Source organism: Psittacula echo (genome assembly GCF_963264785.1).
Source record: "Psittacula echo genome assembly, chromosome: 5".
Taxonomy (NCBI): Eukaryota; Metazoa; Chordata; class Aves; order Psittaciformes; family Psittacidae; genus Psittacula; species Psittacula echo.
The window spans coordinates 35321022-35339627 of NC_137739.1; the positions used below are offsets into that span (position 1 = coordinate 35321022).

General features: G+C 40.7%; 1 protein-coding gene across 3 annotated transcripts; it reads right to left on the bottom strand.

The window, feature by feature from the left end:
* Nucleotides 1-297: 297 nt before the first annotated feature.
* Nucleotides 298-18024, bottom strand: SPTY2D1 (SPT2 chromatin protein domain containing 1). 3 transcript variants are annotated; one of them, XM_080617655.1, is made up of 6 exons: nucleotides 17910-18024; nucleotides 9081-9195; nucleotides 6014-7645; nucleotides 5065-5218; nucleotides 4346-4423; nucleotides 298-2535 (listed from the first exon to the last, which is right to left on the bottom strand). In XM_080617655.1, exons 3-6 carry the CDS (start codon nucleotides 7566-7568, stop codon nucleotides 2439-2441), a joined length of 1884 nt encoding a protein of 627 aa, XP_080473781.1. In that variant the 5' UTR covers nucleotides 7569-7645; nucleotides 9081-9195; nucleotides 17910-18024; the 3' UTR covers nucleotides 298-2438. The 3 variants fall into 3 exon arrangements, with proteins under 3 accessions (XP_080473781.1, XP_080473779.1, XP_080473780.1); XM_080617653.1 differs by lacking the exon at nucleotides 17910-18024 and adding an exon at nucleotides 17709-17840; XM_080617654.1 differs by lacking the exon at nucleotides 17910-18024 and adding an exon at nucleotides 17715-17824.
* Nucleotides 18025-18606: the final 582 nt, after the last annotated feature.

Sequence of the window (18606 nt, forward strand, 5' to 3'; positions counted from 1 at the left end):
TTTACAAATATGCAGCAAATGCAAACACATTAAAACCCAAACATTTGTACAAAATTTGAAATCCATTAGCATCCCATGCCAATTATGAGAAAGTACTTCTTGACTGTAAAATTACAAGTGTGTCCTTGAATAGTTTTTCACATGAAATCAATAAAATTTAAGCAATGATCACTGTGTGAAGAAACAGCTGTAATCGTGTCTTAGGGAGGCTAGCAGAGTACATTCCAGTCACCATCTAAAAGACAAATGACAAAGTGCTTTACAGATTAAGAAATTTAACTGATCTTGCATGGTTAAAAAAAAAAAAAAAAAAAAAAAATATCAAGATTGTGAAATAACTGGGGTTTATTTAACCTATATTTATCTGAAATGCAGATTCAATTTCCAATTGAACCAATTCTGAATATATTTCTTTTGCTTCGTAAGAGACGTTTTTCCCAGACAGGCAGGAAGTTGCTCACAGCTGATCTAGCCATCAGGGTTGTCAGACCTAGAGCTAAAAGAATTAAAAACCAAAAACCCAATAACTTGATCATGGTCCCAGTGTTCATGGTCTTGAATGGATAATTCTAGGAACTACAACAGAAAATTTCAGATAGTCCCAATGCAGCAGGGTGAGTACAACACACTTCTAGACAAGCAGAGAGGTTATGCTATCTTGCATGGTCTCAAGTGCATACACTGATAAATGGTTTTTGTTAGTTTATATAGAAAGTTAAAAAATACATAGAGAGCAAGGATGGTGGTATCTTTATCTAGGCTCCCTGTCAGATATACTGAATTAGTTTATAGAATCTACGCCAATAGCTTGCTCATGTCAGTGTTTTACTGAGGCAGTGAAATGCTACACCATTGAGAGAAAACATCTTAAAAAGGCAAATCTGTTTTTTTCTTGCATTAAGAGTCAGATGTTTAAACTTCAGCAGCTTCTAAGATCGTTCCTTACAGGTTGCTACCTGAACTGCTTCCTAAAAGCAGCATTGTTCAGAATAGCCCTGATAGAAAAACAACAAGGGAACCTTTCCTATGGGATAATTTTTCATTTGTATTCCTTTACTTCCTCCCTTTTTGTACTTTTCCAAGTACACCTAGCATTAAAACATAACAGCCTCAGCAGCTGAAGCCAGAGGTACTATCAATGGAGTCCTGGAGCTTGAGGCAAAGCTGAGTAGTGGTACTGGTGAACTTTGAAGGGTGACCTGGGGAAATCAAAAGTAGGTGAAACATCAGATTTGAGCTTCAGACTTGCAGTACAACTCCTGTAGTAGACCTACATAAGCCCTGTGCTGACTGTAAACAAATTCAGTTACTGAAACAAACAGTCTTTAAGTGCATAGTTAGAAATAATGTGCAAATATGGGCATTAAGGTAAGTAACTGAACTAGATTTCCTGCTGTACATAACATTTTAGCTTTTTGGTTTGATGAAATTAATCATAAGCATTAACCAGTCAACAAGAAGTTGTTAATATTGAAGACCTGCAAATACTTTCTAACAAAACTTAATTCTGATGTGCTTTCTAAATAGTAAACCTAATTAGATAAATGACTGCTTCACATTGTAAATCATTTAACACATTGGATGTTTAATGCAAGAAAAAAAACGTGCACCAAACACAGTCTGTAAAGCAGCAGAAGTTGTTAAGCACATGAGAAGATTTACAGGGCAGGAAAAGAACTTCAAAGCGTATGGTTGAGCCCAAAAGCACATGTTACATACAAGCATTAGGAATTCCTGTTTTCAGGGTGTGTGTTTATCATCCTGAATTAGATTCGTATTGGAATTCCAGACACAGCAAAACCCATCGTAATCTTTTGGCCATGTCTGTAACAGTTTGCAAATGATATGCACTTTTCTGTTTAGAAATAAAGAGATTCAAATTGTTTTTGTGGGTCTTCAAATCAGAAAATATGCAGCACTTTATTGCTTTGAACATCTGTGGCAAGGGCTGAATTTACACCCAAGCTGCTTCTGAAGAGATGACGACATCTTAATACTTCGAGGCTCAAGTTGGGAGACAGAGTAGGATATAAAGCAATTTCTCTAAGTCTCAAGAAATATTAAGGAACAAGAATGCTATTCTATTCTTTCAAGTGAATGTAAAATTGGTTTGCCTCTATATGCCGATTAGTTCTGAGTCAGTGCATAGCTAGTCAATATTTCTGCTGGCATCTTGAACAGGTTTAATCAATGGAAATATCTATTCATTTTATTCCACTTAATATGCATTAGTGCATTAATTTCTTCATAAAAAAAACCCAACCGTGGCAAGTATTAAAAATAAATATCTTATTAAGTCAAACTAAAGCCTTGCTTTTCAGTACTTTATCCCTTTAAATATTATTTGCCCTCTAATAAGCAAATGGAAACTGAAGTAGAATAAGATGTATGGAAGCAGAAGGTAACAGAAACATGACAAAGTCAACACCATCAGTCAGTTAATGTGTCCTCATCTTCTTAGACTGTCTCTTGCGTTTTAATTCTTCTTCTTCCCGTCTCAATTCTTCTAAGTCCTCCTGAACACCGAGCCTTAAGCTGCCAAATAAGATTAAATTCTTTACACTACTAAAGAAACATGAAGCTTGACTTTTATCCATTCCCCAACAAAAACAATGCTAAAATTGCATCCGATTTGAGAAAAAAATTTACAATAGTTCAACAATCAAGGGTTTTTTTTTAATTATAGCAAGAATACAGCTTTAAGAAATCAAGATGTCATGAAATTAGAATAAAATCTTTGGAAGGAAAAGTTAATTTAAGAAAGTAAAATGGTCAAAAAGTGATTTTAATATGAAAAGTAATTTTTTTTCTGAAAAGAAGCTGCTGAAACACATCCATCAGTTCCTGCCGATGTAGCTCTTACATACATGTTTAAAGTGATATTGAGAACAGTATCTGCAACAGCTGTTCTCCTCTTCAACAAATAAGGGCTGGATAGTCTTGTTGGTTTGATACTAGGAATGGGTGTGGCAAAATTACCACTTCCTTATCAGCTATTGCTTCTTTTGCAGCCCTACCAAGTGCATTTGTACACTTACAGTTCATTATGAAGCAACACAAGGCAGCATAGCATGCACCTCAATGCAAAAGGTTGAGCCACATGACAATGAGGATTCAACTCTTTTGAGCTAAACTGCTCCAATACAGGCTGTAAAATGGATTTTATGCCTAAACAAGCACAGCAAAGTCATCCCGAATTCAGGAAACTGCAGTCATTTCAATTAAGAATAGAAACAAACACATCAGGGATCTTTGTGATGAAACTGGCTTGAAACATTTTTTTCATTTCAACTTAGAACTTCACAACTACAATTTTGGTGGGATTGTCTGGTTAGAAGTAGTTCCTCAGTTCAAGGTTGCTTTTAACAAACTCTCAGTTAAAAACCACCTGAGCATGGAAAAATAGTTAAACTCAATTTTACTCAAGTTCCTTATCTACCCTTCCTTTATACTGCACACATAGATTTCCAATTCTGCAAAACCTCACTCTTGGTCTTCACAGACTACAGTTAACAGCAATATCATTGTAATATTCCAGTTATTTCCTCTTACTGCATTTAACAGACTATAGCTTTGCATGAGCTGCAACTATTCACCAGGAACAAGCAGAAATAAGGACACTGACTGTAACTTCAAAAAGGTGCAAGTTTCCAATGCTCAAGGCACCTTCTGAATAACAAAAGTTTCAGTTGAACAAAACCCATTTGTTAGCTCAGTATATTCCAATATTTTCCACTATCTACAAAAACCTTTTATACTTACACAAAGCTTGTTCCATCAGCCATTAAAAATCAAAAGTAAATCAGTTTATGAACAACAGGTTTTATAGTAACAAGAGTTGTACAGGTCTAGAGGGCAAAACCAGTGAAAACATAATATTTATATTCTAAATCACTGATTGCAAAAGTTCAGAGTACTTTAGACAAAGAAATACGCACACAAACACATGTCTATAAATAACACACACACCCCCTACCCTGAAAAAAACCCAAGCTCCTTCCAGTCCTCAAACTAGCAGAATACTGTAAAGTTTGGGACAAATTGATGGGTTTTGTATTTCAGCAGAAGTATTTTTAAACAGATTTTTGGCCATAAGCCTGCATTTTTGTGTGGGGTTTTGTTTGCTTTTAGTAAGCAGAGTTTGTGATGCATGAGAATGAGCATACAAGATTCATTTACTGTACTCACCACAGGCTGGCTTTTGTCTTTACCAAAGCTCTCTTACAAGTAACACTAAGGCATATTTATCTCCGCAATAAAAAGCTGCAAATATCCACTCTAATTCAGCCCCATGCCTTGGCAATGGGGTATTCCCTCTTTCTATCAGTTTTAAATCCGTACATACCTCCTAGCTTCTTCCTTCTGTTGCTCTCTCCAGCTGCTCTCCATATAACGTAAGGCATAATCACTTTCATCTTTGTATCTGGAAATTAAATATTAGTTTTCAGCACACTAAAAAACTACAATCATGTACAATTCAGTTATGAATTCACATCACTTCTTAGAAATAATTACCTTGTCACACACAGATTTTAAAGTTTTGAAATAATCTAAATTACAGGCCTTTAAAATGCTTGCTGTCTTATACTTTGTCAGACGAGAGGGAAGTACTTAAATAAGCCAAAGAGCAGCCTTCATTTTCCCGCAGTTCCTAATGATATCAAGTTAGATCCTCTTACAGAGTAGCTAGCATTATTTAGCAGTTCATATTCAGGCAGCTACATTTGATGAATTCTGAAATACTGCAGACTGCTATAGAAACCATTTTAAATCCAGTAACAGGAAGGAGTTACTATGATTTATACAGGTTAGACATTGAAGAAGCTGTATTGTTTTCCAACTATGTTCTACTGCATCAAATTTTATTGAGCATGGCAGCAGTGTGAAAATTCAAGGTCCCTTTAGCACAGAAGCAGCTCTAAATGATTGTTAAATTTCTGCAATGCGAACCCAGTTTTGGATACCAGCCCTTCCTCTAATTCAAAAACATTTATATTTGAACTATATCGATTTCTGTTGTTCTGGTGCTTGTTCTGCAGTACCTTAAAATTAACATTTTCTTACCTTTTCCGGTCATAGCCAAATATTTCCCGAATGTGTTTTGATATTTCTTCCTGGGGTTCCCCTTCATCTTCAATGAAGTCATCCATTTCAGAGTCATATTCATCATCATCATCATCTATTTGTCTCTTGTAACTAATAGGTGGTCTCCCAATCCCTAATTGACAGGGGAGTGAAAAAAATCATTAACTAATAGCATTAATATAACATTGATTTGACAGTACTTCTCCTTGGTATGCTTTGGACACAGCAATTTTACAGCTCCGGGCTTCAAAGTGGAAAACTTCTGCCCCAAGTTAACTAACAATTCTCAGAAACTCAGTAACAGGAAATACTTCCCCTAAGTTGTGCTTTAGAAGATTACATCTTAGTATCACCAATGATACCATCCTGAGGAAACTACCAGGCAGACATCTATGCTCTTGTTAAGGGCTTTCTAGGCACTTATTTGCTAGAGTTCATGCTGCTTGTTCCTGTTCAGAAACAACTTTTCAGAACAGCCTGCTTACTGTTAAGGTGAATTTTCCAAAATATGTACATTTCAGTCACAGGTTTGCTGTGTGGTTTTAGTTTTTATGTACCACTTTAAATACCCATTATTTAAGACACTAGAATTTTAAAGACTAAGCATAATTAAACAATACAGGAAGTGAATCCTTTAATTCTTTTCCTTCTAACAGCATTCATATATCAATATCCATCATAGGCTGCTTAGTTTTCTTTCATGTAATACTTCACATTCCAGTCTGGATTTCAAGAAACATGAGCATAGGTAAAAAATAAACTAGAAATTGCAAAGCAGAAAAAAACCATTCTACTGTTGAACATAGTATTTTGTCCAAGACTTCCTAATTGCACCTATAATTGTCAAAGGCCCTCAGTGACATAAACACATACATACATTAAAAATATAAACCAAATAACTGAAAATATTTGCTCTAGAATTTCATACCTTGTGGATGAAACACAGGTCTATGACCTTGAAAAGATCTCATGCCATTTATCTGTCCATTGCTAGGTCTTGTTACTAAGTTTTTAGAAGAAATAGTTTCTGATACAACAGTACACTTCGGTTTTACAGTAGTACCCAAACTACTGCCTGGTCGTCCAGATCCTGCACTTGGGCTGATGCCTGGCCTTCCTGGTCCTGTACCCATGCTGCTGCCTGGTCGCTTGGCTCCCATGCCTGAACTGACTCCTGGCCTTCCTGGTCCTGTACCCATGCTGCTGCTTGGTCGCCCAGGTCCAGTACTTGGTCTGATGCCCGGCCTTCCTGGTCCTGTACCCATGCTGCTGCCTGGTTGCCCAGGTCCTGTACTCATACTGCTGCCTGGCCTTCCTGGCCCAGTGCCCAAACTGCTGCCTGGCCTTCCTGGCCCAGTGCCCAAACTGCTGCCTGGTCGCCCAAGTCCTGTGCCTGAGCTGCTGCCTGGTCGCCCAGGTCCTGTGCTTGAGCTGCCTGCTGACTTTCCAGGTTTCATGACTAAGCCACTGCCCAATTGCCCAGGTCCTGGGCTTAAACCACTTCCTGGCCTTCCAGGTCCCACACCAGAATTGCTGCTGCTCAATTGCCCAGGTCCTGCATTTGAACCACCACCTGGATGCCCAGGTCCTCCTTTCCCTAAGCTGCTGCCTGATCGCTTTGCATTGGAGTTAATTCCATGCTGAAGGGATGCAGTATTTCCTGATTTCATATGGGCAGACTTTTTCAGGCTGGATTCTTTAGCAGATGGAGGCCTCTGAGCCCCATTGGCTGCTGCTTTTGAGGGTGGCACATGAGAACTTGAGCCAGACCTTCCAATACCATTGACAGGTAATTTACCATGACTGCTACCAGGAGAGCTTTTTAAGGAGCCATTTTGTGAGTTTTTTCCTGTTTGATCAAATCTGGAGGAAGATGATGACCGCAAGTATTTTTCAGTCAATGCTGGTGTTTTGGATTTCTTATCAGTACCACTCACAGAAGATGTCAGGCTGCTTTTTGGTGTGGAATGTTTATCTGCTGAGCTTTTGTTAAGCTTTGCATTCACAGATTCTTTCTGAGAAGTCACTTTTTTGGAAGAACTGGATATCCCTGTATTCTTAACCTCCTTCTCACTTTTCCTGTGCATTTCTACTCTTTTGTTTTTGCGTTCTAAGTACTCCCTCTCTCTCAGTTCTTCTGCTGTTCTGGGTCTCTCTTCTACTTTTTTCACTGGTTTTATTTCCACCGGTTCATACTGCTTTTTTTCAGCAAGCCTTAAGAGCTCTGCAAAGTTCAGAGGTGCTGGTGCACTTTTGGGAGGTGCCTTTGGTTTCACTGCAGCTTTGGATGGTTTCTCTTCATATTCTTCTTGCTCACGCTCAGGTTCAGTGTGATTATATTCAGGTTGCTCAGTTTCCTCTTCTGTTGCATACTCAGCCTCTGGGGCTTGCACACCATTTTCACAAGTCCTCCTCTTTTTAGGCTTCTCTTCAACAGGAATGCCATTATAACCATAAAAATTATCCTTTGTCCGTGAGGCCATAGCTCTTGCCTTTCTGTCATGTTTAAGTTCAATGCGTCTAGCCAAGAGCTGTTCTTTCTTTCTTCTTTCTTCCAGTGCTGTAAAAGAAAACCAGGAGAAAGTTATGCAAAAGCACTCCTTTATTTAAATTTCTTCCAGATAAGACATTTAGGACAGTAATTCAGATATGTGGCTAACAGCTATTCAAAATAGACCATAGCTAATCCACCTGAACAAGCTATTCTTACAAACAAAAGTGAACAATTAAGTCAAATACTGCTACTGCAAAACCCATTAAGGTTATTTGACCAAAGCAGCTCTCCAGAAAGCTATGCAAACTAAGGAGAACTACTCTGTGAGGAGGTACAGGACTTATGGAACTTCTGGGTAATGGAAGGAGCTCTGAGACTGAGCAAGAGAACCTTGAGACAGTACAGAATTTACTGTCAGATGTTTATGGGAAGATGAGGAAATGGAGGAAATCAAAGAGCACTGGGGGGGATAAGAACCCGAAAACACACTTAGTGTGTGTAGAAGGGTGTAGGGGAGAGGAGCCAGCCATAGATAAGCAAACTGGTGGTGACTACATTTGTCTGACAGAGCCCTGTGCCCTATCTCCACAGTCTGTCCTATATTTTTATTGAACTGCTTTTGGGTAATTTCTTCACAGCTACGCTCTCTAGCTCAAGTCTGCATGTGATCTGCTGATGTAAAATTCAGGCTGAACTAGCTGGTGAATAGGATGAGAGGTTTGAATGTCAGATACTGGGGAGACCAAGCGAGTGGGTGGCAAATACCAGGAAATACTCAGGAAAAGCATCAATTCCTAGAAAATGGATTGGGCTACTCATGCTTTGGGTGCCTGTAAAGGTACCACCCCCTACCTGTGTTATTCTGTTGTCAAGGGCCATGACTGTACAGAGTGTGTGTGCATGCATGCCTATGTGGAATTCATGTTCAGTCTTGCTTCTGGCTGGACCACAATACAGGGATAAGGAGCAGGCTCATTACAGGACCAGAAAAGGAGGAATAACACCTGGGTCATCCAGTCCATCAGATGTGGTTACCTCTATCAAAGCATTAACATCAGAAGCAACACATTATTAGCTTATTTTACAGACTATTTAAAGGAGATACAATACAGTGGAAAAACTGTGGCTCAAACAAAGCTGCTGCCTTACAAATATGAAATTTGGACTGTATCAATACTCTAGATTAAGACACAACAACAGGAACATTTACTATTTTTTCCATGCACAAAGCTTTTTAAAGTTAAGTTACCGAAAGTCCAGATGATTTCTTGCAATACCTCTTCTCCTTAACTACTCATCTCCAACAGTAAATACTAGTATAGCTGATACTTAAGTCATGCAAAAAATCTCTAGTCTTTACTTGGTCCTGGCTTTCCCTCAGCATGTTAGGTACATAAATTCCAGAAACAGATGTGTAGCTGTATTTGCTAGAGCTTTTAGTAAGGTGACAGAATCTCAGGGTCAATGGAAGTCTCCCACAGGAAATGCTTTGAGCTGCTACCTTTCTTTCTTTTCTCTTCCTCTTGCCGTCTGAGGAATGCTTGCACTGCTGCAGACTCTACACCCTTGACTTTCGGAACCTTTTTGGGAGGACCAACAGCCAAACTGTACCTTTTCTGTAAAGAACAAAGAAATATGTCAGAAAAATTAAGAAATGTAAAAATCTTAAAAGTTTTTAAAACTGATGAGTTGCATAACAGTCATGTACTTGACTTTAGGCAGGGATGGTACAGGATAAACACACATAAATTCCCACTGAAGCAGAGCTGTGATGGATACACTGAACTCCCAGCTGTACTTTGGTTCATGCTAAGGAGCAACAGGCCTCATATCTTTGGGATGAACTTGCGAGCTAGAAACTCCCCATCTTGTTTATGTTATTGACTAACAGCCAACTATTTACTTCACCCTAAAAATATTATTATCAGGATGGGCCCAGCTTGAGCTCTCCCTGAGCTGCAGCTGGACTGCACGTCTGGTGACACCCTTGAGCGTGGACACATCTCAAGGTTAGAGATCCCTTACCCAAGACTAAAAGATCCTTCCTTACCCAAGGTGGAGAGATCCCTTACCTACAACAGATCCTCAGTGACTGACAGCATGCTGAATTAGTATTATGAAACATTACTAATCCACATAGCTATTCAATGTTATTATAAGCATTACATGGATAATTCCATTACACCTAAACCATTGACCAAATCTGAGACTAAGACTGGAACCAGCCACAGCTGGGCTCCAGAAGTGATTCAGAAAGCAAGAAGATCTACTCTGAACCTAATGATTCAATGGGAGAGACCTCCTTACTCTGTGTCTCTGGTCCCTGTGTCAATCATTCTAACCCAACCCGAACTCAATTTTTCTTCAGATGTTTTTTCCATGCAGTAATTAATAAGTTGAACCTTGCCATCAAACTTACTGAACCTTGTCAAACCACTGTTAAACTTTGTTAAATTCCATGGAACTTATTGAGCTCTGTAAAATTATTACTTTGCCTCACTAAAATATATTGCTGCTTCTCTCTAGTGAGGTGCATTCCAGTCATCCGCAACAAGAGCGTACTCAGCTTTTGAAGGAATGAACAGGAAACCGTAAGACAGGTAGCGAAACCAAGAGAAACGAATGAAATACACAGGACTGAGAAGGAATGAAACAACTGTGTCAGTAATGAAACACAAATATTTCAGTCCAGCCTTAGTCTCTAAAGCCACCAGGAAACAAAAGCAGACTAAAGCCCAAGCTGCCAGAGTCTGTGCAATCCCAGGCTACAGGTTTCCATGTCCATTAGGGCTTTCAGCTTTGTTTGTGGACACTCAGTTTCAGGCTGCCTTATTCAATGAATAAATATATCAACTCAAAAAATTTAATTACTCCAAAAGTAAACTGGAACTGACTTCACCACAACATAACTAGTAGATGGATCTAAACCCAGTGATACTGATCTTAGTTGTTGCTGCAGTGATCTTAGACTATTGTACATTATGGAGTTAAGTAATCCACATACCAGCTGACTTGAACTGGTGCAGGCATGCACACTACTATACTTATCACTCAAGACAACTAGATGAACCCAGCAGACAAATCACAACAGAATGTGCAGCTCTCACTTGGCACCTGGCAATCACACCAACTGCATGTGGTGCAATTTGCCTGGAAAAGAGAAGGCTCCAGTGGAAGACCTTGCTGTCTGTCTTTCAATGCTTAAAAGGGATTTATAAGAAAAATGGGAACAAACTTTTTAGTAGGGTCTGTAGCAATAGGACAAGGCTAATGACCTTAAACTAAAAGAGGGTAGATTCAGACTAGATATAAGAAAAAGTTTTTATAAGAGTATCCTCTGGGGCAACACCAGAACACACTGCCTAGAGAGGTGGCAGATGTGACATCCCAGGAAACATTTAAGGTCAGGCTGGATGAGGCTCTGAGTCACCTCCTCTAGTTCAAGATGTCCCTGCTCATTGCAGGCAGGTTGGGTTAGATTATTGTTAAAGGTCTCTTTCAACCCAAACTATTGTATGTTTCTATGTCTGCGTCTTAAAGCCAAGCAGAATGTTTTCATATAACACCCTTTTGCTTGGCAGAGGAAACAACAGAGCCGCTTACTTCCAAGAACATCCTATAAGAGCTCTGAAGATGCTAGCAATCCTCACAACAGATGGGATCTGCGCAGCTTGCCATACCTAGATGCCTGTCCAGTGTAGATGTAAAGTTACCTATGCTATCCCCCTTTTTTGCTTCTCTTGTTTCTATCCAATAAATATTATTTTAATCAATGTTAAGAGTGCAAGCACCTTTCTTATGGAGATCTGTAACAAACACCTGCACTAGTGTGCTACACCTGTTCAGACATTACCTTTCTTAAATGTCCTGATTATTGGAATAACATGGAAAGAAACAGACTGGAACTTCCTCCCACAAACAGACTGGAGAAGAAAAATCAATGAGAAAGAGACATTTGCAGAGGTAAGTACAATAGAAGCCAGTTAAACCCTGAAGCAGATGGAAAGCAGAAGAGTATGTTAAAAAAAAAAAAAACAAAACAAAAAAAACCCACACAACAAAACCAATACAACCCTAGGGCTTAGGGGTTTTCTTTTTTTTTTTTTTTTTCTTCTGCATTTCTGCATGGCAAGTTTGGAGCCTCACCAAATGAGATCTGTAAAATATGGTCCCAAATAAAACCAACATCATTAATAAAGCCACACAAGTCAGGATTGCATAAATATCTTCCTATCCTCATGTAGCCTTATGAAACTTAACTAAAAAATTAAATTAAAATATCTGGTGGTTAAGACACCTACCTCCAAATGTTTTACAAACAATAATAATCAGGCAAGCTAGTATCATAACTTCCTAGATTTCAGTATCACACAATGGAAGCCTTCATTCTAATTTGATTTACTGAAACAGCAGTACACAAAGAGACCCTTGGATTAACTTCAATTACTAACATGCAAACCCATACATTATCTTGTACATACATGCACTAAGAAGCAAGGTTTGGAGACACATTTCTAAGCTGCTGCCAAAACTGGTTCCTGGAACAGCAGCTGCAATCCCACCTAGTCGTAGTCACCTTAAGTAATTTCCAAAACTACTAAAACCAAATAACAAAGATAGGACTGCAGTGTACACTGCAGTCGTAAAACCTGACATGTTGCCTCATCACATTAAAGAGCTACTACTGTCAAGCTCATTTATTGAGTTTTATCTCTCCACAAGTGAGTTCACCACACTGTGAAAACTGATTTTGTAAATCTTTATCACTATCATCCAAGCAGCAGCTGCACTATTCTGGCTTTTTATAGCTATTGCCAAGTTGGTTAAATCAACAGAGAAACAGAAAAGTTCAGCCTGTAGGAGAAAGCAGCTCAGACTGTTCCCAGAACACTGATTATTTCCCTGGGCAGCACTTGATGACACCTCTAACTCTATACTGCTGAGATACACAAAGTGGGTACTGCTTTACCCAATGAAAAAAGTAAAGGCCGTGGAAGTGCTTTTCTTCAATTGTGTACCCTCCTGAAATAACAAGTCTTTTCCTACCTGTGAGTAGTATTTCTCCTGAGGTTTCTCTTTTTTTTTTTTTTTTTACCTTTATCTCTGCAAATCTTGCCATAACTACCTACCCAATAACTGGCTCTCCCTGAATCTGACTAATGGTATTTCTATAATAAAAGTATGGTGGAAAGTCCATTACAGTGCAAAATCTTATTTGTTTTCTCCCTAAAACCTGAATATTTTTTGTCCTCCATGGGCTACATAGCATAAAAAGTTGTACGAGTAACAAAGAAGCAGAGAAGTATTCCTCAAAACAAAGAAATTAATTAAAAAAAAAAAAACAACAAACCTGGTATTAATATGGTAAAGTAGTTAAAAAGCTCACCATGCTGTATGTGCCTACACATTCACACACATGCATACTGTCTTGTGAGAGATCTATATCAGATATAGTTCATGTACATACACACAAGACATCCATCCCTTAAATGCAGATGCCAGCATCTATTGGTCAGCCACAGATAAGCTCCAGGTCCCAAGTTTAACTGTGCAACCTGTAACCAAGGTTTTGCACTTAAATCACTGACTTTCTTTAAAAGATGGCACACGATCCTGATACAGTTGCAGCTGTTTTGAGGTCAGCATTCAATTATCAGATCTTGGACTGTAAAACAGATTCCGTAAAATAACTGTAAACTTCATGGCATCCAAATGAAACCCTAAAAGGCCTAGACCCAGACACAAGCAAGAGAAGTAGTGCTGCCTTTCACATTAAGCAATATTTACAAAGGTAACAACACAAGATATGAGTGATCAATTCTGCCAAACCTGATTCTCAGGTAGAGCATCTTTGCAGCTAGTAATTTCTGCCATGTGCTTGCACATACAATGTAAAGAAAATTCTACTTGTGCTAGCCAGTATGTGCAATTTGCAGAGGCTCCCAGAGGGTGGGGGTTTCTGTTTGCTTGTTTTTCACTGGCAAGTTGTGGCCCCTGTGTGATGTTACAACACTTTAACTTTTTCCTTATCATTCATCAAGACATGCAGCCTTCTCCAAAGGGAAGTCCCTGTTTCCCCTGAAATACTCTTCAGGGTGCAACTTGCTAACAACATCACTAATGGTTCATTCACCCACTTAAGCCACACGTAAATCCTTGCTTGTGTCACTCCTCTCACAATGCCCTAACACTAGTTCCTCAAAAGGCAGTTTTCCAAACTGTAAGTGGTCATTTGTGGTAACAGCCCAGGGGCCTCTGCTACAGTCTTATCACAGTCTGCTCCTGCAGACACCGTGCTGGGTTTTTTTTTAATCAACAGCTCACTCTGCAGTTAGACTTTCTCAGAATATGTGCATATAATCCTCTCTCAACTACTGTCTTCAGTATCTAGTTATGACAACACAGATGGTAGTTATCAAGCATTTACTTAAAATTGTTTGATTCTTTGCAGGTTCTGACCCACACCAAGAGAAAGGCTTTACTGACAAGAGTATTTTAACTATCAGCTCATGCTGTTACCTTCCCAAACCAATTCAACAGGGCCACACCTCTTACACCTAAACATGCAAAAATAGTTTTCTTAAGATTTTGCAACTGCTGTCACCACACAGGAGCTGAACCATTAGCTGAAAATAATGCAGAAATTTCTTCCCTTAAATGCTGCTTCACACAGTAAAAAGAAAACTAAACAGAACACTTCATGCTTTCCTTTCTGTAGTGGTATTGTGGTCCCCATCTCATCCACTTACGCCGAGACACCAGGAATAGGAAAAGCTTAAAGTTTTATGCATTTTAGTAAGTGTTTGCAAGTGCCTGTAACTTAACTATCAATTTCTGTCAAGTGGAGTAAATGTCCTTCTAACCCTTGCCAACTTTTTACATTACATATCTAGCAGTTCTCTTGGTGTAGATGTTGATAAAATACAAAGCATTCCTAGGCCCTGTTTTGAGACAAGTTTTACCAATAAATAAATACATGCACACCAATCAACCAGGAGTCTGATTCTACAATAGCAATCAGTACTTCCCAGCTGTTCTCAGTATTTCTCTTTCAGGGCTTCTCATCCCTGTGGGACAACATAGCTTGCAGGTGACAATTTTGATGGCCAGGCTCTGTAAGACACAGGGCCCCCTCAACAAACTCCGGGACTTTGCTACTCTTTTACTTTGTGAATACTTAGTTTCCTGTTGCTAGGTATATCTGTCAACTCTACCGGAGGGTATTTTGTAACTTTGAATACTCACTATGTATCAGTCCAACTTAAAATGAGACTTCAGCAAATGCTGATGTGGCTGCCCAGCTGTTTCAGTTTTGGGTCACCTGTTCTGGGTTGAATGCTATTCTGTACCAGATGTTTTGCACCAAAGATCCAGCCTCAGTTAAAAGCAACAGGGAGGTACATGAGATCATTTCTAATAAATTATTAATGACAGTAGAAAGAAGGTGAAATAAAAGAATGACAGTTCCAACTATGCTTAGTGGGGGGTGTGTGTGTGTGTTTGTTCTTTTGTTTTTTCTTTGAACTGCAATACAATTTTATGCTTTAAGAATATCTTCCATTCAAACATCTCAAAGTGCTTCCCCACATCCATCAAGTCACATAAAACTTGCTGCAGCTTAACAGAATATACCAGTTTCACAGAGAAGTGAAGAGCAACATAGTATTAAAATCTTACTAAAATAAACATTAGATCTCCTAATTGACATCGTGTCTAATCAAAGCAAGACCATATTGGAAATCTAATAAGCTGCTAAAACGAACACATGTAACAAGATATACACACACAATATAGGACTCCCTATGGAACATTATGTGAGGAAAAACTGGGGCTCTTTCCAGCAACTGCTATGAAGATTATTAGCAACACATCATTAATAGCTTTACACTAGTTCATATACCTGCTGTTTTATTTAGAAGCAAAACCTCGTGCAATTAATAGGGCATTGAAAGGCTGATTTCAACAATGTTCCTTTTGAATCTGGATTTCCACAGGGAGATGAACGAACAGATCAGTTTTTACAGGGACATGACGCAATACCTGTTTTATGCAGGTCTCTCTTCCACAATACAAGACCATATCATCTCTTAAATAGAGTTTTTCTATAGTTTCTACTTTTGAGATATATACTGTAGTGCATGTTACTATTTTTCATTAAAAGAGGCATAGAATGTTTAGTTTAGCGCACTGTAAACTTTAAACTTCTCAAAGAAAAACTCAGGCAATATGGTAATTAACTCAGGAACAGACATTGCTGGAAACCTGCTAACTTGACACACCAGTAAGTTTTGTTATTAGCCTATATGGCATTTTAAATAAAAAATATTTAAGATTAATTATATTCTTATATGTCCATTGATCAGGTCCCCTTTTGAAGCTTAACAGCTGCAGACAACCTCAGGTGGTGCCAAATGTAGCTCCACTTTTGCTCAAAAACTAAGGCCAGCTTTACAGTTAAAAGCTACATGTTCTAGAACTGAACTGCTCCAGCTATGGATTGAATTAATCAGGTAGGCAAATCCTAATCTTGCCTTTACTAAAAAGAGTAACAAAACTCATCCACTGCACAACAAGTAGGATGGCCTCCCTCTACCATCACATCTGCAATAGAAAACATAGCAGATTTCATCAATTCATCATCATGGCTTGTAACTATTTGTGACAAAAAAATAGCAGTGCACTACACTAAAGCTGCAAGAGCAAACTAAGTAGATAAAAAAGAGCTACAACATCCCAATGACAATTTAATGGAACAAGTTGTTTTAAGAGTCATAAATAGACATTTAGTTATCTTAAAGTATTTATACATTTGATATCTTCATATTTATGTTACAAACTAGACTTCTACGTAGAGTCAAGAGGCAAACTAAATCAAGCTAAATATTGAGTACATTTTATCAGATTTTTAAAACACTGACAAGTTGTCAGTGTAAATCTGACAAGTTATCTACCATACAGCTGGTCCATATTGTCAACTAGTCACAGTATTGGTGAACATTACCAAAGTTTTACAAGTGATACAGAAACTGAGATACTCTCAATTCTACAGTGTCTCCATTTCAGCAATGTCAGAATTGAAAAGTACACTTTTTTCTGCTTTTTAGGAAAAACTGTAGAAAAAACAACTACCCCTCCCATTTACACTGGTACAAGCAAGCTAATCATAGAAACATGGAACTCTGGCACTCAGTTAAAGAACAGACAGGAAAAGTGTTTCTCTAGTCCGTGGCTACCAAAAAGAAAATATTAAAATATTTTTTTTTATCCAAATAAGCACATGACTTATAATTTGGGTCCTGTCAAAGGAACGAAGCCCAGTATATGAATGTACTGACAGGCCACAGGCCCTTCCTAGCAGCAGACTTCATTCAGCCAAGTAAGTGGGTTATTTCATACTGAATCAACATAAAACTTTTAGCTTGAGTTAAAGTACAAACTGCTGAAATACAAACTTCAGAGTAATATTCATAACAAATCAAATGCCTTTCACTAGTCATCCCCATGTAGTTGTTATTCCTTAGCAATAGATACAAAGGTATTGGACAACACAGCATATTCATCCCAAACTTTACATTCTTTGTCTCCGACCTGCATTTGAGACGTGGCAGACTTCTGTTTTCGGAGCAAACAAAGGGCTTATCCAACTTTAAACAACAACCCCTGCACCACTGTTTTCGCTCTAGGGATCTCGGCGTTTTTGGCAACCAGAAAGCGCAAACCCCGGCAGCCCCTTCCCAACCCCAAGCGTGCCGAGACCTGCTGACAGGAGGGGCCCCGCTTCGCCTCCCCCACGCCGGCGCCTCTCCGGTCCCCTAAAGTGAGTACCTTGGCCGGCGAGGGGGAAGGCGCGGCTCCAGGCCAGCCAGGCCCGTACACTGGTCTCCTCGGGCAGCCCCCGGGGCAGGGGCCGAGGAGCGGGGCAGCGGCCCAAGCGGGACCCTCAGCGCCCGGTGAGGGGAGCGCAGGGCTGCCGGGCCCACCAGCTCCCCCCTGCACGGCCCCAGTAACCGCTCCCCCGGGGCCACGAGAGAGCGGGCAGCCGGGGGCACCGCCGCCCCAGCGGCTGTAACAGTCACCGTGCCCCGACCCTCACGTAGCCCGCCCTCCCCGCCAACAGCCCCGAGCTCACCGGCACCGAGTTCAGCCCTTGCTGCTCCGAGGCCTTCACGAGAATATTGTGGAAATCCATGGCCGGCTCGAGAGGGGCTGGGGCACCCGCCTTACTCCTCCCCGCTTCCCTCCGCGCCCGACAGAAGCGCCCCCCGTCCGCAGCCCACCCCGCCGCAGCCGCCCGGCTCGGCTCCGCTCGCTTCCGGCCGCCGCCGCCTACCCTTTATATCACCTCGCCTCGCGCCGGCGTCACCCGGCCCGCGCGTCACTTCCACTGTGACGGGCGCCTCGCCTCAGGAAACGCGTGCGCTGCAGAGGGAGGAGCAGTGGCGCGTGCCGGGGCTGGCCGCCGCGCGGCTGCGGGAGCCCCTCGGAGCAGCGAGGTCCAGGGCCGAGGCGGGCGCGGCCTAATAACGGCCTCCGGGGCCGCCCCTGCCCCGCCCCTCGCTTCCCGCGGCCCTGCGCCGAGTTGTGCCCCTCCGGTCCCTCGTGCACCTCGGTGTCACCCAGACTAACAGCGCGCCAGCCCCGAGGCCTCGGCGTACAGACATGTCAACAGACCAACACGGGTGGCTAGTCTTGTGGTTTGGATTTAATAACAGCTCTTGCTCCTCTGGTGGCGGTGAGGTTTGTAGGGTCTTGAAGGGAAAAAGCTGCTTGGGGTGAGGGCTGAGATGCTCCCCAACACCTGCCCCAGTGCCTCTCGTACTCCCGGGGAGGGAGGTCAGCTGCCGAGGTGACCATGGCCGAGCAGAAACCCTGTGCCAAAAGTACGTACTAAGTTTCCGCAACGACCTTCCTTGGTTGATGGGGACTTGAAAAACAGTGCTTGGCTTCTAGGCATGTCATGGTTGTGCTAGCAGCACGCCCCGGGTCCCATGAATACCTCCTGATAAACAGAGCTCCTCAGAGCAGTG

What these genes read in the sequence shown, in the direction of transcription:
- SPTY2D1 (XM_080617653.1), bottom strand. Translation starts at nt 17,768, where the DNA reads ATGGATTTCCACAATATTCTCGTGAAGGCCTCGGAGCAGCAAGGGCTG. An exon ending in GGAAGAGAAAAGAAAGAAAG is followed by an intron (nt 7,646 to 9,080) that starts GTAGCAGCTCAA and finishes TTTCTTTTACAG; the next exon opens with CACTGGAAGAAAGAAGAAAG. An exon ending in TTTGGCTATGACCGGAAAAG is followed by an intron (nt 4,424 to 5,064) that starts GTAAGAAAATGT and finishes TTTAATTTCCAG; the next exon opens with ATACAAAGATGAAAGTGATT.